At 47.9% G+C, this 25,165-nt stretch overlaps 1 protein-coding gene across 19 annotated transcripts in view; it reads right to left on the minus strand.

The window, feature by feature from the left end:
* The window catches only part of ZMYND8 (zinc finger MYND-type containing 8), a 143,915-nt gene that overhangs the window by 94,075 nt on the left and 24,675 nt on the right, over window positions 1–25,165 (minus strand). For 16 of the 19 annotated variants that reach the window (XM_077873465.1, XM_077873480.1, XM_077873478.1 and 13 more), the window contains one exon: window positions 23,717–23,787. In XM_077873465.1, the coding sequence (XP_077729591.1) occupies window positions 23,717–23,741 (25 nt within the window). In that variant the 5' untranslated portion in view covers window positions 23,742–23,787. Of the gene's footprint in view, window positions 1–2,604; window positions 2,748–21,558; window positions 21,707–23,716; window positions 23,788–25,165 lie in introns of those variants that run through there. The other 3 variants (XM_077873474.1, XM_077873472.1, XM_077873471.1) reach the window with 3 other exon arrangements.

Genomic DNA, 25,165 nt, shown 5'->3' on the forward strand with positions numbered 1-25,165 from the left:
GAAGGATGACAAACAGCCACTGTAGACTGAATTACCAGGGAAATGGTTCACTCTTGATCTGAAAGTCCTCTCCGTGGGGTAGCAGGGGCCTGCAATTCTACTACTGCATCAGCCCACCAGTGACCCTCTGCCTCCTAACTCCCATCTCCCCCGAAAAATAAGTCTGGTTTTGAAGGAGTTAACATGGGCAAGGGAGGACAGCTCCTCCAAGCAAAGGACAGAGCAGTGACGCAGGAGAACAGCTTGGCATGGATCAGGAAACAGCAGAACTTTCCCCTCCTGTGACATTTCACTGAAATCTTAATAATACGGGAAGGCCTACTGGGTATTAGGAACATGTGATGAGATCCTTCTCCAACTCGTGTCTTGTGAACCACCAGGAATAATCCCACTCGGCCCTTCCTAGATGTCCCCTGACCTCAAGGACACCAAACTTAAAGATAACCCAGCCTCTTAGCTTTCCCAAGCCAGGAGTATTAACAGCTAAGGCTTTCTCTTAATACATACAACGTCGGGGGCCCTGTTCAAAATGCTTTTGGTATACTTCCGTCTAAGTCACTTGCCCAAGATGACACAAGTAGCAGGGCTGGGATCTGAACCCAGGCCATGTGACTAGGAGGCTCACACATGGCCTCAGGCCAGGGAGGGACTGTCAGTTTTACAGCAAGAGGGCCACATAACACAGGGTCTATGTTTAAGAGCACACTCTCATTTGGCCTTTTTCCCTCGGAAATACAGATGGTGGCCTGGGGGTTGGTGAGGTCGCTGTATTCCCCAGGAAGCACACTCACCTCCCAATGGTGGCACCAGAACATGGGCCGTGCCACAGAACAGGCTAGAGGCAGGGGGCCTGCTTGGTCATCTCTTCCCACGCCTCTCTCCCACACTCCCTTTTTTTTTTTTTAAGATTTTATTTATTCATGAGAGGCACGAGACAGACAGAGAGACACAGGCAGAAGGAGAAGCAGGCTCAATCCCAGGACCCTGGGATCACGCCCTGAGCCAAAGGTGGACGCTCAACCACTGAGCCGCCCAGTTACCCACACACACACCCTCCACGCTCCCTTCCAATCTCCATCCAAGCCTGCCAGACTCCGCCACTACAGGCACCCCACCCCCACCCACATCCGGCACCTGAGTCATGGCCTTCGACATTCTCCAGAGTTTGGGAAATGACACACCATGACAGAGAATTGTCTCCTTAGGAGAGGGAAAGGGCCCCAGCAGGACAGAAGGGCACTTCCCCAGAAGTATCACCCTGTGTGTTTCTGTGGGTGTTAAAATGTCCTTAATGCTGTGGACGGCCAGCCTGTGGGCCTGAATGAAAAGAAACCCCATCAACAAGCCGACAGGCATCGTGGATCACATAGGGTGGCCAACTGCCGGTTGTCCAGAGTCGGACAGTCTGACAACAATGCAGGACAAGCTGGCCACCCTGCACAGAAGCTGGAGCACATATGCTGATAAACCAGGTCACAGATGAAACAGGCAGGGTGTCACAGTGGTTAGGACCTCCATGCAGTGCAGCTTAAGGAAGCTACTTAACCTCTCTGTAACTCCGTCCTCTGCAGGATGGAGATCAGGGTACCTTGGGGAGTTACAAAAGGATTAAATGAGTTCAGTCATGGGAAGCTCTCAGCATAATGCCCACAAAGAGTAAGCGCTCCATAAATCATAGCTGTTTTTCCAAGCCCACATTCATCCCTCCTCCTCCTCCACCTCCTCCTCCTCTTCCTCTTCCTTCCCCATGCCTCCGTTGCAAAATCAGGCCTAGTTTTCTCAGAGGAGCCTTCTTAAGGTCAGAGTTATGGAAACGCCGGCCGGCCCATAGAACGTGGAGACAGGAATGAGCTCGAGACAGGACTTCTGCATTTCAGACTGTGAGCAGTCCGGCTTGCCTCCCATCACCACGAACGAAGGCACGGTGGGCAGCAGGGGCCTGCGCTGGCTGGGGCTCCAGGGCAGTGGCACACAGCACTCACAGTCACTGCCAGCCCACGCCATAGCCTCCTTCAAACAGGACCACTCGCCACTCTCCTAGGAGCAGCAGAGCGCAGCACGGTTAATCATCTCAACGTGCTGTCCAAAGGCACAAGCAGGTACCCACACAGGCCTCCCTCCCCGGGAATCAGAGGGCCCTCGTCTGCCAGTAAGGACATCATCATGAAACCAGAGCCTGGAATTTCCCTCAGGCCCAGAGCAGAAATGAGAATGAGGGAGCAAAGGGATGGGGCTGAGAAGGGGGCAGGATTTTTTCTTCCAGCAGATAATACCCAAGCCATGAGGAACACATGAGCGAAAAGGAATGATCTGGGCACACGCCGACCGTCTAGAACCACACCACCCCGAGGACAGGCTGCAGCCCGCCCGAGGGGCCTGCCGCAGCCTCCTCCAGAAAAGCCAGCCTTGTCAGGGGCCTCCCTGCCTGAGAAGGTGAACTTCTCACCCGGACCAGGAAAAGGTCTGGTATGGAAATAAGGCTGTGGAACAAAAGGGTCATTCTCAACTTGGGGGGGGGGGGGGGAATGTCACTGTTCCAGGATTCCCGAGCACCTCAGAGGCTAAGCAAGCGAGGGGCAGGTAACCCTGAAAAGGGGCGCTTACCTGCCATTGAGAAAGCTCTGCTGCTCACAGGGCCTCCCCTCTCTTTGAAAGAGAACTGAGGCTCTCACCCGGCAGACATTCCTGCTTCCGGATCCTCAGCAGCCTCTCCCAGGGGGAGGAGGAAGCAGCAAAGAGGACAGGCTAAGAGTCACCACTTACCAGGCCAGCCCCTGTCTTGTACGCACTAGGTGGCCCGGCTCGGGAAGGTCACCCTCACCTCTCTGCAGTCGGGCAGTCTGAGGCAGGGGACGCGCCTCCATGTCCCCAGGCTCTCGGCTCTAATTTATCACCCTCGACAGCCAGCAGCCCGGCGAAGCCTCAGCACACTGCACCGAAGAGCCATTTGCTTCACCGGATGTGAATAAACGCAACAAACTGCCCTCGTCCTGCTGGCTGGTGTGAGAAGTCCAGAAGGGAGTGTGCTGGTTTGCGATGTGAAGGGGTTTTGAGCTTTTTTTTTATTTTCTAATAATTTTCAAATTAACCTTACTTCTGATATGCCTCTCCTTAGAAAGCCAAATTCCCGCTACGTGTCGGTGCATTTCTCCCTCTGAAGGTCCCTCCCTGAAAATCAGGCGGATTGAGGCGACTCAACAGCATTCGCATGGAAAAGGTGAACCTCCAAACTCCACAGGCAGGACAGAAATTGCCTCAATCCAGGGGAAAGAGGCTGATTTACAAATGAATTCAACTGTGTTGCCCTCAACAACTAGAGGCAGTCGCAACCACCCAGCCCCCTTCTCCCCCTCCGGGGGGATGAGGCCTTCTGGAAAAGGGACAACATCTCAACAGGAATTTCCTGGTTCAAGAATGCCAAGCTCTTTCAAATTTCACAAAAGCAAGGGGAGGCAGGGCCCAACCCCAGGCCAGAAACCACGGCACTCCACCCACCGCCTGAGCAGGCCCAGGCCCAAAAGGCTGCGTGCGCCCAACGTGTGTGCGTCTCGGGGGCCGTCAGCTATGCCAAGTCACCAAAAAGACAGTGTGGAGGAACCGGTTGCCTTTGGCCTTTGCTACGTAGCTGGCTGCGCGGGGAGGGCTCGCGGGAGGAGTGGGTCCCCGTGGAGGAAACTATTTGCATTATTTATCCAGGCTGAGCCCGGTCCCTCCCAACCCCAGGCCCAGCTCAGGTTCTAAAAAGCTCAGGTGCTGGTGGGTGGCTTGCAAAGGAGGGGAGGGGGCGCGGGACTGTGGCCATCAGAGAGCCAACTCAGAAATAAAAGGGTGACTCTGCCCCAGGGCAGCCAATGCGGACTAGCAGGCTTAGAGGAAGGAAGGGGAAATAAAGAGGCTCAGATGAAGGAAAGGGAGCTGCTGGTAACCAGGCGATGCTCCCCACACTGCCCTGGGCCGGCCTGGGTGTGGGGCCGACCTCTCAAGAAGTCACCTTGATGAAGATGAAAAGTGCTAGGACACTGGGGAAGGGTGGGGGACAGGCCCTCTAGAGTCAGCTCATTGTGGTCCTTTGACAAAGCAATGATTTCAGACCAGGTCGCATCTTATCGTAGGGAAGGTCACCTGGGTATCAGTGAGCCCACCCACTCCCTGCTCCCCAGCTCAGGAATGTACAGGACAGCCCACTGGCACAGCCAAGACAGCACGTCCTATGGAAGCCAAAGATGGGAAGAAGCAATTTCAGTGTCAGCACCAGGAGGCTAAAATGCAAAAAAACGCTCATGCAGCCATAAAATGGGACGAAGAAGAAATCTCATCTTTATGTGCTGGCAAAGAACAAAACCTAAGTGAAAAAATTTTGGCCAGAAATAGACCTGAGGGAAAGAAATTGGGGCTGTGTAGGCTCTGGGTTTGCAGAGGCCTGGAGAAACACCCAGGAAATCAGGAAACACTCCCGACTCCTCCTTCAGTTCCTTCTGACCGTGTTCGGGTATTTAACTCTAAAATATTTTTAAGTGGCTATAAGAAAACTGGAGCTCTCACTACAGGCCAGGGGCTGCATCTGCACCTCCAGCACCCAGCACGCAGGAGGCGCTCAGGGCTGGCCCAGCATTCATCAGGTGACACTTGCAGGGGGCTCAGGTGTTTAGAACAGCAGAAAGCTGTGATTCTCACTGGGTCTCCCCAGGAGACGCTCGGCAATGTCAAGAAACAATTTTTTGGTTGCCACAACTAGAAAAAGGAAGGTGGTGGGAGCCAGGCATGCTGCTGACCCTACAGTGCACAGAACAGTCCCAAAACGATCAGGCCCAAAAATGTCAGTAGAGCCGGGGTTGAGAAATCCTGGTGTAAAGAAGCTTCCAGTGAGCTACCAGGCAAGCCCAACCTTGTGTAAATACACCACCCATGGAGGCATCTGTATCTATTAAAAAGAAAAATAATGCCTAATACTTCACCTGGTGGCCCTGACTGCACATTTCAAACAGAAGAAAACAAGAACCCGAGCGTCGACAAAGTCACTGAGCAACTAGTTACTAGACATCTAGCCTACCCAGGGAACTGTCAGGGGAAGGTCCCCGCCCTGGAGGAAAGACAGCCAGAGAAACCTATAATAATAGTAGCTGCCCTTTGCTGACCACTTATCTCTGAGGCACTGTTCTAAATGCAAGTGATCAATTTATTTACTCCTCACCAAGATTCTACAAGAAGGTAGATACTAAGTAGTCCCATTTTACTGATAAAGAAACTGAGGCCCAGGGCAGCCCGGGTGGCTCAGCGGTTTAGCACCACCTTGAGCCCAGGGCCTGATCCTGGAGACCTGGAATCGAGTCCCACATCAGACTCCCTACATAGAGCCTACTTCTCCCTCTGCCGGTGTCCCTGCCTCTCTCTCGCTCGCTCGCTTTCTGTGTCTCTCGTGAATAAATAAATAAAATCTTTAAAAAAAAAAAAAGAAAGAAAGAAACTGAGGCCCAGAGAAAAAAAGAGGCCCACGATGAACCGGCTGGTCAACAGAGGATGAATGTAGAATATGTTCCACAGAGAATGTGAAACTGATTGATTACACACTGATAAAAAAGGGACCAGGAAAAATAGCAGGAGTTTGTGAACAACGCAAGTCAGGACAAAGGGCAGAGCTGGCTAGAGAAACAGTGCTTTTTCTCAAACAGGGCTTGTGCAATTCACACCTACTATTTCTTAAGATGTGATTTGATTATCCTCTTTAGAATCCCTTCTGGGGAGGGATGATGTTTTTGCAGCCATTTGATGGATGCAATTCCAAGAAACAAAGTCATTTATGTGCTCAAATGCCATGCACCCCAATTCAGCATGTGGTGCTGGCAGTTCCACTGCAGCTGGTTCCCACCCCAAAGCTCTTAACTGCACCAGTCAGTGGACTGGTTCCCTAGTTCCCTAGGGCTGTCAATACCACCTTGTAATTCTCTTATCACCGAGGGTGTGCTTGCTGTGGGCCAATGTCAACCCGGCACTGTTGTGCAGTGTGCGGGCTAATCAGCCATACCACTAGGTCTGACTCCAAGCACTGCCACCTGCCAGCTGTGTATCCTCTGGCAAGTCTCTTTGAGCCTAAGTTAAATTCAGCTACGATTACTAGAACCTTCCTGAAAGGGTTATTAGAATTTAATGAGACAACACATACCACACAAACACATCTCACGTGTTATCGTGAAAGCTCAACACAGTCTCCCCAAGTCTTTTCGCACCTTCACCTACATGTGCACCAGACTAGCTCTTCCCTGACTGTTCCTGGGGGGGAAAAAAAGTTTCACTGAAGACACAAACTTTCCCAGCAAGTCCTCAGGCTGACACAGGTTCAGCCAAGCCAGGCTCAAAATCCCTGCATGGCTCAGAATTTCCTCCCAGATAAAAGCAGAACAGTCTAGGTGGCCCTCAGGACCCCACCCCATACTTCCGGACAGAACCTCTTCCCCCAGACTCCTCCTTCTCAGCCTTCCTCAAATGAGGGTCTCGAAACTGGCCTGATTCCTAGCAACCTGCACAATGTATTAAGGATGCCCAACCTTGCAGGGTTAGTGCCTACGTGGTGCCTGGCACAGAGCAAGCACTCTGCAGAGGGGTGTTCCTTCCCTGCCCATCATCTGCCCTATCTTGTTCAGTCCTACCTTCACAGCTGCCTACCTTGAGCCAAAGCACCAGGACTATTCACTTGCCCCTTGACAGCAGCCTTCTTCAAACCTAGGCAAGACAGGCAGCCCCTGCTTAAAACTTGAGGGGCTTATTCTACACACTCAATAGCTTGTCCAGACCTACATGCCCCCACACATGGTAGGTCTTTTCTCCTTTTCTCCCCCTTCCACCGAACCGTAACCACAATGGCTACACACAAGCCAAGCCCATGTATACTTGCTGACGCTTCCATCTAGAATGTTCAATGCCTAATAATGCCTAATCCTCCCATACCTGGCAACTACTGCTCTTGGCTCAAACATCACCCTCCAGCCTCCAGCCCCCTTATCATCTTGAAGGGTGGGTTTGGTTGTGTGTATCTGTGTGTGTGTGTGTGCGCGCACGCATTTGTGTGTTGCTGTTCCTGCTGTCTTCACTGCAGTCATCTCTCACTGAAAATTATCAAAAATTATTTTCTTCTTTTGCTGATTCACTTTTTTTGTGTGTGTGTCTCCACCAAAGTGTGAGCTCAATCTGTTTTTCTGTCTCTATTTGCCATAGACCAACGCGTGGCTCAGGGCCTGGCTCAGAGGTGTCCCCAAGGACACACATCTGACTAGGTAAATGAGCAACAAGGGTTAGCCAAGGTCGAAGGTGTGCCAGCAGACCTGACTCACCAGAAGCTCCCCTTCCCTGTTTCCGGTCTACGAATTTCTCCCAGCAATCCAAGAAGGCAGGAGGGGTATAAAGTTAATGGGGAAGAGGACACAAGAGGCCGTGGCCATTTCAGGGTCCGAAAGAGAGAAACCAGAACCCTAGAGAGGAAATTCCCTTCTCAACAGGTACTCGGCCATTCCAGTTTCTTGCCTAAAGAGCCCATTTCCCCAGAAGGAGGGGATTAAGTAAGGATTTATTTCCCGAGCAGGATGGGGCCTTGCAGCTAAACACAATTACTGAGAAACCATAGGGGGAAACTCCGGAGGTTTTCACAAACCACCTATTTTCCGGCTCTGCATTCTTCTTGCAGAGAGCTATTGTCTCAGAGTCACCTAGAGTTAAAGAGGGGTAATGACTTTCTCCAGGGAAAACAAGCTCCCCACTGGGAGACCACCCACCATGATGACCATTTAACCAAATTTTTTAGTCCTGATTCTCTGCCCTTTTTCTCCACAGACCATTTTAAGCCTGAGGATAGGGCACCCGGGGGGCTCAGTCGGTTGACCCTCTGCCTTCAGCTCAGGTCATGATCCCCGGATTCTGGGCTCTAGCCCCACATCAGTCTCCCTGCTCAGCGGGGAATCTGCTTCTCCCTCCCTCTCCCAGTCTGCTGCTCCCTCTGTCTGTGCTCTGTCAAATAAATAAATTCTTAAAAAAAAAAAAAAAAAGCCTAAGGATCTCTTTTCAACCCCTCCCTGAATCCTCACTGGGATGCTCTGATTCTGTCCCCACAATACGAGGCAAGGACTCAAGGGGAGCGGAGCGCAAGCACGTCTCTAAATGAGTGCAGCAGTGTGGACTTGGTAGGTTCACCTTCTTTCCATCCAGCTCTTAGCCATGAGTCTGCTCTGTATGGTCTCTACCTCACCAGACTCGACGGAAGTCTAGATTTTAAATGTACATATTTCCTCAAACGATTCCCACCAACTAGTGTGTCTGGTCCCAACCCAAGAAATAGCAACCTAGTTTGAATGACATTCCCCCAACTGCTGTGTGGGGATAGGGGGTTCCTGGAGGTGGCTAAAGAGATGAAGGACAAAACCAGGTCACCTTATTAGGAAGGGGGCCCTAGTGACAACTGATATGATGATCCAGTGACCTAGATGGGGAGCAATGACCAGGACATCAGCCTACAACCATGGCCTGGGCCAGTGGTGGTCCAACGAAGGACCTCAAACTGAATTCAGCCCACTTCCAGCTAGGCGATACTTTTTAAATTAGCAGAAATTGTACCTAGAATAAATCCAGATTACTAGCTTCTCTTAAACAACAGAGAGCAGATGATCTGGCCACTTAGGGTCTCTATTTCCACATGAAACAATCCTCCAAGTTGCCCACCCTCCACGGATGGAAGGCAAAACTCCCCATTTGCCAAGGTCTCTATTGTTCTTTAACCATCAAGGTAATTAAATCTAACCTTGAAAATCTCTTAAAGGCAGAGTAAAGCAGAGAAGAGCAAGAAGGCAAGTACAGGGAAAAGAGATAAGGGACGCTCTGCTAGGATGGCCAAGTCCCAGAAATTCAACCCCACCCTGGTACCGCAGGGGAGCGGGATTTGCCACCCCAAAACCCATCTCTGGAGCACCAGGATTAATTCAGCCTGGTTATTTTTAAGAAACTGCAAATGCAGGAGTAGCTCTGAGAACACCAGGTAGAAATTAGCCTTTTGTAAGATACATTTACATGTGTAAGGAAAATCTCCATTTGTAAGAATATATCCCCAGCTGTACCAGGAAAAGGGGAATAAACTAGAAACTCTTATTCAAGGGGAAGACGACTTAAATCTGCATAACAACCTAACTCTTGTTCTCGTGCTTTTCCTGGTGACCTCCCATAACTCCCTGCCCCCAACACCCTCTGTCTTCAGCTGAAGATGGTGGGTCCAAGGAGATGTCTTTGGCCATTTCCGGGAGTCACTCCGTTTTTCTGGGTCTTTCTCACGTATTCATGCATTAAGCTTGTTTGTTTTCATCCTGTTAGTGTGTCATACATCAATCAAATTATCAGACCGGCCAATGAATCCAGAAGAGAACTTTTTCGCCCCTACAGAAGTTTGTTTATATTTTTCTAAGTGGGGGAGAAAGAATAAATGAAAATCTATCAATCACTTAACATCGGTTATGGGGGGGGGAGTGAGATTTTTAGCTTTTTCTTTGTATACTTCGGCTTGTTACAAATGAGATAGGGAAGCAGAAGAGACTCCATTTTAGAAAGGCTCCACCTACTGTGTTTCTGCTAGGCCCCACTTACTCATGCTGTAAGTCTCACCTTGCATCTGAGTAAACCAAAGCAGCCATGTCCCCATCCCAGCAGGGAAGCCTGAAAAGTGAATCATCCTCTGAGTTTCATCCTAGGCCCCCAAACACCTTATAACAACTAAGAACTGGATCCCGAGCTCCTGGCTGTATTTGATTCCTTTTTTTTTTTTTAAGAATTTATTTATTTATTCATGAGAGACACAGAAAGAGAGGCAGAGACATAGAGACCCAGGCAGAGGAAGAAGCAGGCTCCATGCAGGGAGCCCAACAGGGGACTCAATCCCGGGACTCCAGGATTACATCCTGGGCAGAATGCTCAACGGCCGAGCCACCCAGGTGTCCCAAATCTTGCACAAAGCCAAGGATCCTCTTGGTTTGTCCTGCAGGACCTCCTCTGGGTCCTTGGAATGGCCTGCCTATGTCACAAAGAGATGTGCTACCTTTAGCGCTGGAAAAGAAAATCCAATAATCCATTTTCTTCCCTGAATTAGTTTATATTTCTTGGAAGAGATACTTAAAAAAAAAAAACACTTACTGAGCAGCTACGATAAACCTATAGTAAGTACTGTGGGGATCAGAGGTGAGACAGACCTGGTGGTGCCCATAACCACTTAGGCAGAGACACACAGGTAAATGAATTTTACAACAGACGTTTTATCTGGGAGGCTGGAGAGAGGGTGGCCCAGCATTATCTTGTGCTATTTGTCTCCCAGCCAGCGTTTCACGATGTCAAGGGGCCTGGCAGAAAGTCGGTTCAGTGGGGCCTAGACAAGAAATGGCAACTTGAGAACACAGGGAGACAGCCATACTCTCTTGACAGAGCTTTTTGGAAAAAAGAGGAGGTCCAGGAGGGTCTGAACTGGCAAAACTTGATCTCTGATGCAGTAACTATTCATTCAGCATCTTCTATGCTGTGCCGATCCCTGACTAGATAATTTTCACCAATGGCATCCAGCACACCACCCACCAAGGTGTTAAAGCTACAGAGCAGTGCTGTCCAATAGACCTTTCTATAATGATAGCAATGTTCTATACCTGTGCTATCTAATATGGCCACCTAAGCTGCAGGCAACTACTGGACAACTGAAATGTAGCTAGTACACTACAATTTTTTTTTTAATTTTAATTAATGTAAATGATGGGGCACCTAGGTGGCTCAGTGATTGAGCCTCTGACTTTAGTTCAGGTTGTGATCACAGGGTCCTGGGATAAAGCCCCACATCAGGCTCCCCACAAGAAGCCTGCTTCTCCCTGTGTGTCTCTCATAAATAAATAAATGAAACCTTTAAGAAAAAATTAATGTAAATGTAAACAACCTCATATAGCAGACAGCATCACTGTAAGAAGCTCTGTATTAAACAGACAAAAAAGCCAGCACAGCAAGTAAGCAAGAATACCTCAGAATCCTCCACCCATCCCTACTTGAGGGATTTAGCAGGTGTCTTCAAGGCATAATGATGTGATGCCTAGAAATATGTATGTGGACTAGCCTTTGATTCCTTCCTCAGCCCAGCTCGAAAATTCTCAAGCCTTTAGTACGTATAAGAATGCCTGATCAGAACTGATTGTTGTACTTTCATGGACAATTTAAGGGACTTTCCAGGGTGATTTTGACTTTGGAAGCCAAAGGACTCCACTGAAGGAGGTGTAAATAAAGGCTCAGAAAGAAGGGGGGCCTGGCTCCCCAAGCATGAGGAGAAAGTGATACTAAGGCAGTCATCTAGGAGAGCAGTCTGGAAGGACATGCAAAGGTGAGCCTCTGTGCGGAGCAGGAGAACCCCCTCTATGACAAGACCCACACTCAGCCTTGAAAGGCTGTACAGGACAAGGGGCAGGTCTGCAGGGATGAGGATAGGCCTTGAATCTCACTCTCTGCTCAAGACAGTGGTCTTCAGGACCCCTTGGAAATTTAAAGCAGAATAGCAGAACAATCGGACTTGTGTTTTGGAAAGGGCCCTACCAGAGTGGTATTACTACTTTGAGAAGGGAAAGAAATCTGAGGGAAGGGGGCCATTTCATAGAGTGCTATATCCCTGGAGGGAAAGAAAGACAGGCCACCAATCGTTTCAGGGAAAGCAGACATCTGAGCTTGGGTAATTATTTCCAGGCACGGATTATGCTGGAAACAAAGCCATCCTCTCTAGCTGAAAGGCTGTTTTTACTTGGTTCTCCAGGATAAAAGTTCTATCCATCTGATAGACAAAGTCAAGCCATTCACTTGTTCGTTCAAAATAAATATTTATTGCACACCAACCAGAACAGGCACAGCGGTAGTTAAAAGGCAGCAGGCACAGGAGGATCAAGGAAAACAAAAGGCAGGACCCAGAGCCTTAGACTCAGGGGGGTTGGGAGGTTAGGAGAAAGGTGATGACAGGATCTCCCAAGAAGGAGAAAAGATCCCATGGCTAGAGATGGCACTCTCTGGAATCTAAAGGATCAGTGTGGCCCAAGTAAGAGAGAAAAGGGGAACAGAGTGAAAGGCTGAAAGGGTAAGCAGGAAGGCAACATATAGGGGTTTTAGGATTTTGATCTTCATCCTAAAACTAAGGAGAAAGCACGTAAGAGCTTTAAACGGGAGGTGGGAGCCATAGAGGTCCCTTACACAAAGATTTGGGTGGTGGGCAGGACAGAGACCACAGGACGAGCCAAGAGACCACTGTTCTACAAGAATGATAACATACAGAATGATACTTAGGACCTAACACTGTAAGAAAATGACACACACACAAAAAAAAAAAAAAAAAAAAAAAAGAAAATGACACAAAAAGGCAAAAAGACAGACAAATTAGGAATAACTCCCATATCTCTGACCCAGCCAACTAGCAGAGCACTGGCTTATCCATCACGGTAGAAAAGCAGTTGTTTTGCTGGGGGCTAGGAGGGGTGGGCAGCAGGAAAGCAGGTGGGGAGATGTGAAATCAGCTTGGGACACACAGAGTCTAAGACCCCTGTGAACAACAGGTAGGCAAGCCAGGTAGGCAGCTGGCCCTCTCTGCCTCATGACTCAGGAAAAAAATCTAGGTTGGAAATAAAAAATGTGTGAGTCACAAAGCTACGGATGTGGGCGAGATCACTCAGGGAAAGAACACGCTGGGAGAGAGGAGGACAGGGCCAAGCTTTCTACAACGCCAACACTTAATGGCCGAAGAGAATGTGCCAGGAAAAGAGGGGGAGAACCAGGATGGAGATGGCAAAAAAAAAAACAGCCAAAGGAAGAGATGGTTTCCAGGAGACGAATGAAGAGCAATGTCCAATACCCCTCTCAGATCAAAGTGAACAAGCCCCAAAAAGCTCCACCAGAAAAAGTAACAGGGAGTCTGCAAAAGTGCAGTGAGGAAGCTAATGTGGAGGGACCACGTGGAAGCCACAATGGAGCTAGCAGGACATATCAGGAGGTGAAGAATCCAAGACATGAATATAGACACTTCTTGTAAGGAGTCTGGGTTTGAAGAAGAGTCCAGAAACAAGAAGAGTTGCTAGTAGAAAACACACAGGGTCAAGAGGGTAGATGTGGGAGAGATTTTAATGTGTAAAAGAAATCTATACATTCATCAAAACATTAAACAGTCACCCAATGACCCCAAACCCCAGACTCCTACCTAGGTTTATAACCAAGAGAAATACAAAGCATACATCCCCACAAAACGCATACAAAATTTTCACATCAGCGTTTATTCAGAGTAGCCAAAGAATGGAATCAAGTCAAATGTCTGGGGCAGCCCCGGTGGCGCAGCGGTTTAGTGCCGCCTGCAGCCTGGGGCGTGATCCTGGAGACCCTGGATCAAGTCCCACGTCAGGCTCTCTGCATGGAGCCTGCTTCTCCCTCTGCCTGTGTCTCTGCCTCTCATTCTCCCTCTGTGTCTCTATGAATAAATAAATAAAATCTAAAAAAAAAAAAAAAAAAAAAAGTCAAATGTCTGTTAACAGATGGATGAGTGGATAAACAAAATGTAATATACCCATGATAGAGCAGTATTCCGCCGTAAAGAGGAATGAAGTACTTGTGTACACGCGACAACATGGATGAGTCTTGAAAGCATCAGGTCTAAGAAGTCAAACACAAAAGGTCATATACTCTGTAATTTCATTTGTATGAAACAAGCAAAATTAAGTACATTCACAGACACAGAAGGTAGATTTCTGGTTGTCAGGGCTGGGGTAAGGGACAATGGGGAGGGACTATTAATGGGGATGCGGTTTCTCACTGGGATGAGGAAAATGTTAAAAATCAGTCCTGGTGATTTGCACCACACTGTGAACATATTCAAAACTACTGGGATCCCTGGGTGGCGCAGCGGTTTGGCGCCTGCCTTTGGCCCAGGGCGCGATCCTGGAGACCCGGGATCGAATCCCACATCGGGCTCCCGGTGCATGGAGCGTGCTTCTCCCTCTGCCTGTGTCTCTGCCTCTCTCTCTCTCTGTGACTATCATGAATAAATAAATAAAATCTTTAAAAAAAAAAAAAAAAAAAAAAAAAAAAAAACAAAACTACTTAAAGTTTATACTTTAAAATGGAGATTTGTACAATATGTCAATTATATCTCAATAAAGCTTTTGGTTTGGGTTTTGTTTTTTTTTTTTGTTCTTAAAGTCCATGAAATGCCAGATTTCTAGATCCCCAAGAAAGATGGAGGTGGGCAGAAGGGACTCGGGGTGATGGTTGGAAGGGCCCCATGATACTGCAACTGACCCCCACTATGAGACATGGGCTTTCCAAACTTGCTCCCCTCAAGTCAATGGTGGAATACCCACCATCAAGGGATCAAACCTATATTTGAAAGTTTCAGACAGGGATCCCTGGGTGGCGCAGCAGTTTAGCGCCTGCCTTTGGCCCAGGGCGCGATCCTGGAGACCCGGGATCGAGTCCCACGTCAGGCTCCCGGTGCATGGAGCCTGCTTCTCCCTCTGCCTGTGTCTCTGCGCCTCTCTCTCTCTCTCTCTGTGTGTAACTATCATAAATAAATAAAAATTAAAAAAAAAAAAAACAAAAAGAAAGTTTCAGACAAAAAAAAGTACCAGGATCTCTAAAAGTCCTTGGACCTGGTACCTAACCTCTACCAGCAATTGGAAGAAGAAAAGGAAACCGTTCTTTTTAAACTAAAGCAGTCAATTTTAGATCACAGTCTTCTAGAACAACAGAAGTCACATAAACATATAGCGTGGGTCAGGCTTCAAAAATGGGGCTAAAAAAAATGGGGCAAACACAAAGTTTTCCACAAGTGAACCACAAAACTGAACTGCACAAGCAGGAGAGACAGGGTCCCAAGAACACATGCACAGCAGATGCTACTCTGGCCAAGAGAAGGTAGATTTCTCATTTGGAAAGCCTACTATCCAACATCTTCAGAATTCCAGGACATTTTAAACCTTCTTGGGTGAGGAACAATCTGGTAATCTAACTCATAAATAAATGCTTTCCATTGCGCAGTACATGGATGGCACTTCTTACGCTGCAGAAGAGCCAAAATAGAGTTAAAAAATACTGATGCTCATTTTTTAAAAGAAAATTCTCGGCACTTCTGCATCACACTGTGATTTAAGAATGTTTATGGTTATATTTTCTTAAAGAGTTTCCTTGAGGAAAAAATAAAATGGCAGAAGGTCTCTATCTCATAGCCATCCTCATAAACAATCCCTTTGTGAAACAGTCTTAATTTACATACAACAGTGAGAACAAGGATCCTGTACTAATTAAGGTCTGAGGCTGGTTAGCAAATTGCTATAATTGTATATTCTCTAGCATCCTGTCTCGGAAAACATATCCCTAACCCAGGCAAATCTCAGCAAGAATGATACTGTTCAAGATTTTAATATCTTGGGCTTCCGCTGCATCTGTGCACAGTTTCCAAGTGGCTCATTCCCTTCTGCGGGTGACATTACACAGACATTTTTAAAAATGGTTTCAGCTTTGGCAGCCTGGCATCCGCACAGCACAATCATTACTGCAAAATGCACACATGGCAGGATCAAGAGGCAAAAGCAGCCCAAACAGGGGAGCCTTTGTATGGAGACATGAACTCCCGGAGACCATCATTTTTCAGGTCCCTAGCCTTGGAGGGGCTTGCTCTGAGCCGTGCATCGTGTGGCCAAAATCCTGCAAGGAACTTTGCTGTGACCAGTCTCGTGCAGAGAATGCAAACTGACAAGCCACTTTCTGACCTGGAGATGTGTTTTGTTCGGTTCATACGTGGTCTTTGAGAAATTGGCCTGCACAAACCACATTTCCAGGTCGGCATTTTTACAGGAGGAAAAAAAAAAAAATCCGGGCAACACTGGATGAGCCATATTCCTGCTGGTCAGCAGTCAAATAGATGCACACTCCCGCATTAGAGCAGGCACTCTGCTGTTCAAAGGCTCCAGCCAGCTCATCTCACTCATCTACCTTACAGACATCTGACTTGACACCCTTGGGAACAGAGCACATGGCTATGTACAGAGCTTTAAGCTCAAAGGTAAAATCTGACCCCAGTTTTCCACTTCGCAACTCCATTAATCCCACCGAGCCTCAGTTTCCTTGGCTGTAAAATGGGAATAACGACACATGTACATCACAGCATGATTATAAAAATCAAATGAAGTAATTTGCATACAATACTAGGCACCTAATATGTACTCAAAAAATATCAGCTAGGCAAACACACCTGGCATCTGGACAGTACTCCCAATTTATGTTTGAGCATCTTTCAGCAGATCATTACCCTCGGACATAAATGTCAACCTGACATCTTGAAAGCTTGAAAGCTTTTGTCTCCAGAGAATGAAAACGCTCCAGTAAATGCCAAGGCTGGGATGATGGCAATGACTGGCTCAGGAATTACTCAGTTAATAAGTGACTGCGTGTCATGGGTGTACAAACTGAAATTTAGTTACAGAACCTGAAGAGTCGTATGGTCTAGATATTGGAATATGATTAAAGAATTGTCAAGTCCGTTTTTTTAGAGTTTTCTAAGTTTCCCAAGCACAGTACAGTTCAGGGCCTACTCACCACCTGCAAGTAGGGAATGATGGTGCCAGTTTCCCAAGATGCCAGAGTGCCCACGTCATGTCCTAAAGAATTACTTCCTCCCTGGTAGAGGCAGTTGGTGGGTGGACCAGGTGTCCAAACACCAGCCCTTCCCTGGCCAAAGGGCAGATGCATGAAACAAGAGGAGGGACTCTCCCAGAGGACTTTACCCTGTTGACCTTGAGGTTGTTGTGCACTGGCTCTACACCCCAGAACAGCCCTGGACCTCTAGCCTTCCCATCAACCCTGTGAGCCAAGGGACCACTTTCCAGGCATCCTTTTTCTACTCCAATTAACCAGAACAGGCTTCCGTGGCTCACAAAGACTCCTGACCCAATGGTGTCATTTGGGGCGTGAAGCATTGAAACTTCCCAAACCACAAGAAATAGTCTGGACGGGCAGCCCATGTGGCTCAGCGGTTTAGCACCACCTTCAGCCCAGGGTGTGATCCTGAAGACCCGGGATCGAGTCCCATCAGGCTCCCTGCATGGAGCCTGCTTCTCCCTCTGCCTGTATCTCTGCCTCTTTCTCTCGTGAATAAATAAATAAGATCTTAAAAAAATAATAAAATAAAAAAGACAGAAACAGTCTGGAGAAGTAAGCTTTTGAGGGATCTAGATCATCCCACCATGGACTTAGAGATAATTAGGATTGAAGAGAAAGTTAAGTCAGCCTTTACAATCATCTCATTTTGACCATGCTGACCTCAGCTCTCAGAACCTGAGCAACCCAAGATTGTAGCTCTAGGCCTCTGGGAATGCAACTGACTCACCTGACCTAACGCTCTAGACGCTGGCCACCCAACCCTGGAACACAGGAGCTCAGTTCCACACAAAGACATCCAAGGCAATCCGTGGGGAAAGATAGGTCTCCCTCAAAACCAGGTGACCCCTTCCATTCCCCGCCACCTGCCATGGTTTCCCCACCACAGCAAGGTCCCTGGGAAAATCAGCCTCAAATGGCTACAGACGAGCTTTATTCCAATGTCAAAGGCCAAGAAGGATGGGAAGCCTATCCCAAGCCCACCTTCCGGGAAGTTTACAACTCTTCACAGTCTGGGCATAGTTTCCCCAACTGTTTCCACATCCCCTTCTAGAGGTTGTAAGTGGGGAAAACAGTAGAACATGGTAAGTAGGGGCTTCCACCTGACAGGCTTATCAGTACAAGCTCATTCCTGTCCTTGGATTCTAACTGGCTAACACTTCTGAGCATATACTAAGCCCCAGTTCTAAGCAGTCTGTGTCTGTGAGCAAATTCAATTCTCACCACAAAACTCTAGCTTTACCATCCCCGTGGGTAAAAGGAAACTGAGCCATAAAGAATAACCCAGCTATGGGGCACCTGGGTGGCTCAGTCAGTAATGCATCTGCCTTCAACTCAGGTCATGATCCCAGGGTTCTGGGACGGAGCCCCACATCAGGCTCTCTGCTCAGTGGGAAGCCTGCTTCTCCCTATGCCTGCTTGTGCTCTGTCAAATAAATAAAATCTGGGGGAAAAAGAAGAAGAACCCAGCTAGGCAGCAGACAGCCCAGAGTGTGAGCCCAGGGAATCTGGCTCTAGAATAGGTTTTTTTAAAAACTCTATGCCACTCTGCTTCTCAAAGGGAAGGGAGTGGTTGAGCATGGTGGTCTAGTGCCTGGGGAGAGAAGAAGGCTACATTCCAGCAGAGGCGACCATTAATAAACAGATAAGAAGTAAAAGGTCATGGAGGAGGACAATGAAGAAAATCTGGAGTTAGCTTGAGGAACCTTCTGGAATGCCATAAACATTAAATTCTCTTGATCTGGGTTGTGGTCCTACAAATGTATACATGTGTTTAAGTTCATCAAGCTGTACACCAATGATAGGATTTAAAATGTCCCAGAGACGCCTGGGTGGCTCAGCGGTTGAGCGTCTGCCTTTGGCTCAGGTCATGATCCTGGAGTTCCAGGATCGAGTCCCGCATCGGACTCCCTGCAAGGAGCCTGCTTCTCTCTCTCTCTCATGAATAAATAAATAAAATCTTTTTTAAAAAAAGTAAAATAAAATGTACCAGAATGTAGTAAACAAATGGCAGATGGTGAGAGGCAGCTTTCTCAGTTCAGGAGCATGAGGTTATAGACAAGGGAGGGGAGAGCACTGGAATAATCCACATAGTCATGGATCAGAATTGGAGACAAGTGTACAAACTCACGTTTGGTTTAACCCAGATACAGAGAGAAATCTTTATGGTTGTGGATATACATACAGGTCAGTGTACACACATACGTTTCCCTGCTGTGTGGGCCAAGAGGACCAAGGAACAAAGACATCTCCGTAGCAACAAGCACCCTGAGGAGCCAAAGCATGGTTTCCAATGCTACTCTTCAATAAAAGGAACCAGGGTGCCCTGGGGAAATGGCTAAATCCAGGGTCAAGGCAGAAAATATAAAGATAAGCCTAGTACATCTTGCAGTGGCCAAAAGTAAGAAAGCGTTCAACTAATGAGTCAACCAACCAATCAACCCCACTGATGTCAAAAAGATGCAGGAGCCAATTGAAAGAGCTCCTAATGGCCTAAGCCAGACAATCTTTTTAAAGATTTTATTTCGGGACGCCTGGGTGGCTCAGTGGGTTAAGTATCTGCCTTCAGCTCGGGTCATGATCCTGGGGTCCAGAGAGCCTGTTTCTTCTCCCTCTGCCTCTGCCTCTCCCCACCTCATGCTCGCTCTCTTGCTCTCAAATAAATAAAATCTTTTTTAAAATCAAATAAATATTTTATTTGTAAATAATCTCCACACACCAGGGGGGCTTAAACTTACAACCCTGAGATCAGGGGTCACCACTTTACCCATGAAGCCAGCCAGGCATCCCTCTTAAAGCTACATCATCTTGAGCAACAAAATGAATAAAAACTAGCACTGAGTCATGCTGATATAAATGACTAAGTAACAAATAACTGGGGAGAAGGGATAAATCTCTCCTAGGGAAGACTTCCAAATAATATGTATGTAAGCTCTGGGCCTCAAGGAAGTAGAGTGTACCCTCCACTCAGTAGGTGTGGAGGGGGTGTCGTGACCACCTTACGGAGAGTACAGCACAGGAGGTTGGTGACCTAACAAAGCCCGACCAGCCAGGTGGTCAAACTCAACATCACCAGAGATAAATCACCTCAGTAACATGTAACTGCGAGGGGCGACTGAGCCATTTTCTCAGTTAAGTAGTGGACTCTTGACTTTAGTTCAGGTCATGATCTCAGGGTCATGGGAATGAGGCCCACAAGGGCTCAGCCCCCCCATCAGCAGGGAGTCTGTTTCAGGATTCTCTCTCCTTCTCTCTCCTGTCCCTCCCGTCGCTTGCATTCTCTCTAAAAATAAATAAATCTTTTTTTTTTTTTTAATGTACTTTTGATGTGATGAGAGGTGATGAAAATTCATTTTAGTCTGTGGTCTTCCTCCTAAAAAGCCCGCAATCCCAGTCCACCCAAGTCCAGCCGTGAGGAAAAACAACAGATAAATCCAACTGAGGGACATCCCAAAAAATACCTAAGCACTACTCCTCAAAAGTATCAAAGTCGGCAGAAAACAAGAAAGTCTGAGAAACTGTGACAGCCAACAGGAGACTTGGGGAGCCATGACATGGTAACTATATGCAATCTGGTTTACTGGGTGGGATCTTAGAACAGAAAACGACCTCAGTAGAAAAATCAAGGAAATCTGAACAACGTACAGACTTCAGTTGATAATGACCTACCAATATAGATTCATTAAGCGTGCCAAAAGCACCATGCTAGCGGCTGATGTTAATAATGGGGGGGGGGGGCTTTCTATGTGCGGGATGTGTGCGGGGAGTGGGAGGGGTAACATGAGAGGACTCTGCACTATCATCCCAACTTATCCAGAAATCTAAAACTGCTCTAAAATTAGAAGTTACTTTTAAAAATATAACTGAAAATGGTGGAATGGCTCCTTTGGACTGGGTGGCCACAGAGGCCCCTGGGAGAGAATGTGTGAGATGAATCTGAGATAAGAAATAGGCAGCAGACGGGGGATCCCTGGGTGGCTCAGCGGTCTGGCGCCTGCCTTTGGCCCAGGGCGCGATCCTGGAGTCCCGGGATCAAGTCCCGCGTCAGGCTCCCGGCATGCAGCCTGTTTCTCCCTCCTCCTGTGTCTCTGCCTCTCTCTCTCTCTCTCTCTCTCTCTCTCTATCTATCATAAATAAATAAATTAACCTTCGGGCAGCCCCGGTGGCGCAGCGGTTTAGCACCGCCTGCAACCCAGGGCGTGATCTTGGAGACCCGGGATCGAGTCCCACGTCGGGCTCCTTGCATGGAGCCTGCTTCTCCCTCTGCCTGTGTCTTTGCCTCTCTCTCTAGCTATGTCTCTATGAATAAATAAATAAAATCTTTAAAAAAGAAAAGTAAATAAATAAATAAATAAATAAAATAAATAAACCTTCAAAAAAAAAAAAAAAAAAAAGAAATAGGCAGCAGAGCCCAGAGCAGCTTGTTCCCAGCAAAGGACACAAGACACACAAGGCCCCCAAGAGGGACCAGAGGGGAAGCAGGCAGGGCAGCTCAAGTGGAGTCAGGCAGAGAAATTGGTAGAGTGGAACAGAAGGTCTCGGGGTCAATGAAGGCAAGTGGGTTGAACCCAGGTAGGAAGGCCACAGTGACCTCCAACTTGAACCTGAGGGCACTGGAAGGTCAGTGGAAGGAATTTGCAAGATGAGCAGGATCTCATCTGTCTTCTGAAAGCGAGCTAGCTGCTGTAGGGACAGGACCAGAGTGGGACAATGAAACCATGGACAGTGGTCACACGGGGATCACTTCAGGTGCCACAGTCATTGGGGGACACAACCTGGTAAAGAGCTGGGAGCATCCAGGAGGGCTGAAGAAGATGAGGGGAGGGCTCTCCCACATGGGGTGAGGGGGCTGAGCAAAGTGAGGCAAGATTCATGATCCCTGAGTCTCACCCTTCTGGAAAAGTCTCCACTATGAGGCTCCGGGGTATTCCAGGCACTGAGTGTCCAGGAAAAGAGAGCCTCCCTAGTGGTAGGTGGAGCCTTGGTTCCTTTCATCCCATGCTGATGACCTGAGAGAGGCTGCTAGTCAGAGCCTCAGTGACCTCATCTCCCATCTTCTAAAGGAACCAGAGTAATTCAGTAAGAAAAGGCTTCAGGTACAAACACGCCTTCGTAAATACTGTTAGTGAGCACTATTTCTACAAAAGCCCATGGGGGAAGGAATCTGAACCCACATCCCCCTTTAGAGATAAGAACATGAAGGGACAGAGACAGTGTACAAGTAAGGGCCAGAGTGAGGGCAAAGATATCCCCCCCATCCCCGCACCCCATTCTCTGATCCCTTTCTTTACATTGTATGCTGAGCACAGGGGACTGGGACATGCTCCCTCATCAGCAACCATCTCAAGATCCCTCTTCAGGAAGGTTCTTTCCTTGCTCAAAACTTCCCCATGAGGGCACCTGCGTGGCTCAGCTGGTTAAGCTCGAGTCATAATCCCAGGACCCTAGATCGAATCCAGCGCTGGGCTCCTTGCTCAGCGGGGAATCTGCTTCTCCCTCTTCCTCTGCCACTTCCCTGCTTGTTGCATGAACACTCTCTCTCTCTGCCAAATAAATTAAATTTAAAAACAAACTTCCCCTTGGCTCTCCTGATCATTACAGGTGCTGCGGGCCCAGCACAGGTTAGACTGGAGGGGGAAAAGGGGCCTGTGATGAAGAAGCCCTCTGACTAAACCCACCCTCCCCAAATCCTCAGCCTGCTCTATTCCCCAGGCACAGACCACACACCTTGGCAGCCTGGACTTCTCTCATCTAGGGCACCCCCACCCACCCCCAGCAAACCATGCTGCACCCCCACCCCCCCATCAACAGCCAGCTTCCACTTCCCAAGGCACAGCCCTCCCTCTCTGACCCTCATCTTTGGCCCAAATGACAGGGCTATCTTCTAAAAAGCCTCAAAAAGGGATCCCTGGGTGGCGCAGCGGTTTAGCGCCTGCCTTTGGCCCAGGGCGCGATCCTGGAGACCCGGGATCGAATCCCACGTCGGGCTCCTGGTGCATGGAGCCTGCTTCTCCCTCTGCCTATGTCTCTGCCTCTCTCTCTCTCTCTCTGTGTGTGACTGTCATAAATAAATAAAAAATACTAAAAAAAAAAAAGTTTAAAAAGCCTCAAAAAAACTTTGTTGTTTCAGATATCTCTAGGGAGCCACTTCTTTTAATGCGCTCTAGCTGGATTCTAGAAAGATCCAGGATCTCTCTGGCAGAGTCTGTAATAACCCGCTCTCTAGCCCTCCCTACCTCCCCCATAATCCTCAGCTAAAAGCAGACACTCAGTGACTTGTCTCGATGGAATACCACCACCTTGGTACAACCATTAAGTTTGGAGATGTGCATTTTCATCAACCAAAATGTGGAAAATGCTCCAGGAGCTTATTCCTAAAAACACCCCAAAGACAAAAAGTGAGTAACTATTTCCTTCTGGGAAGCCGCATACAGTCTCACACAGACCAAATGAAAAGTACTAATCCTACAATTAAAAGATTTTGAGGAGTCTAGTGCAGGATTCCGAATTAAAACATCAACCATGTCTGGTCCTAAACGCAAACACTGGCCCCCCCGAAATCCCAGAGAGTCCTATTGCGCTCCTCTTTATCTCTAACCAAGAGCACCATTTTCCAACAAAGTAGGCCAACTTTGTTTCACTTCTGCGATTCCGAAGAGGCCTCTTATCAAAATGAGAAACCCAGCAGCAGCTGGGCACTCTGGTTTCTTCTAGAACGCGCTTTATTTAAATTGCGAATTCCTGAAAGTCACCCTGCGTAGAGGCAGCCAGCCACCCTCCCCTTCAGTCATGACACAGTAAAATTTACTGTTGGGACAATTCCTCCCACCTCCCAATAGGTGAGTCTACCTACACAGACACACAAGGGAAAGGAAATCAAAAGAACGGATTTCTCCACAAATTAGGTCCATCCATCAAAGGTTCCTCTCAAAATCAAGGGAGTGTTACAGCCTTGGGTCCTAGAGCCACACTTCACTGCACCACAACTAGAAAAAGAAACTCCAATTTCCTCCTCTGCTGGAAGAGATAATACAAGATTTTTACTCACCTTTGGAGCGAGTAGAGATATCCATGCCCTCTACCACCTCCTGTTCAGTTTTTATTTCCTCTTCGGCCAAGCTGAAACAGAGCAAATTATGTTCACGTTTAGGTAGACTGAGAACTTGCCCCATGGGGGCTGCTATTGAGAAGTTCTAACAACACACCCTCGTTGAAGACAATCTCCCATCCTTATGCAGGGCTGAGAAGGGGGAAGAAACCCACACTAGATTTCCAACAATGTGCTAAGACTCCTAAAGGAGTTCTTCAAACCACTAAGTTGTTCTTTTTTTAAGTCAAATTACTATTGCAGTTGTCATGCTGTTGGGGGATGCAAAAAAAAAAAAAAAAAAAGGGCACGTTTTTAGACACACAATTACAATCTGCCCCCGTGGGCCAATGAGAACCCAGCCGTCAGGTAAACAAGTTTCTCCTTGTTAATACCGGGTTCAGGTTGGAGGTGGTTCACAGGGTACCCAGAGTTGTGATCTCTGAATTTTGCAAGGCAGAGAGCATTTCCCAGACCTCGTGGCTAATTCTTAGGATTTCCCAATGAGGCAGGAACACGAAGAGGAAAAAAAAAAAAAAGGAAAGGAAGAAAGAAAAACATCTATATACACACACGTATGTTAAATTGCAAAGTGGGAGAACATGCCCAGGTTAGAAGCAAGGGCCTGGTCTCAAAACATTCACACCATGAGCACTTATCCCAGGAATTAGGCTTGGGGTGTCCACACTCCCACCCCCTGGATGTTTCTCTCTGTTGCACGCATGGCTTAGAGAAAGCATTCAGCACTCTTGAGCTGTGACTAATTATCCCCCACCACAAAAGTGGAATGAGGAAGGATTATTTAAAAGACAAGCTGAGAGTTGGGGGCTGGGGAGAGAAGCAGGGGGCAGGAAGCAGGCCTCTTAGCTGGGAAGGTCCACCAGAATCTTCTCTCACTCTCTCAGCTGGAACTCCCATTGAATAGAGTACAGGCCATTTCATGTGTTCCCCACACACACACACACCTCCCAGGCAAGCCAGTAGTTCTGCTTTTATAGGTGCAAAATGTTTGAGGTGCTGGCACTTTCCAAGCCTTCAGGCTGACAATGAAGTGTTAAGAATATGAGCAAAGTACTCTAGCTGCAACTCCATCACTCTGTGATTCACCATGAAGAAAATGGGTGCATCACCAATTTTTCCATTGGGAAGACTCAAAGCCAGGACTGGAAGGAGGGCTGAGAGAGGAAGGATTAGAATGTCCCTTCTGTGTTCTGTGGTCTGAGACTGTGACAAGACAAAGGATGAGTCCAAAAAGGCCTGGAACCTCACAGTCAGTTGGAGATGGCTTTAGGAGAGGGCCATGTCTGATAGGGGAAGAGGACTCAGGATGGGAACCAGACAGGAAAAATTTTTAGCTCGGAATAAAATTAGAAGAACTTGCACGCCTCAAACTTAACTAGTCCCAGCAGA

Source organism: Canis aureus, chromosome 26 (genome assembly GCF_053574225.1).
Source record: "Canis aureus isolate CA01 chromosome 26, VMU_Caureus_v.1.0, whole genome shotgun sequence".
NCBI classification, from domain to species: domain Eukaryota; kingdom Metazoa; phylum Chordata; class Mammalia; order Carnivora; family Canidae; genus Canis; species Canis aureus.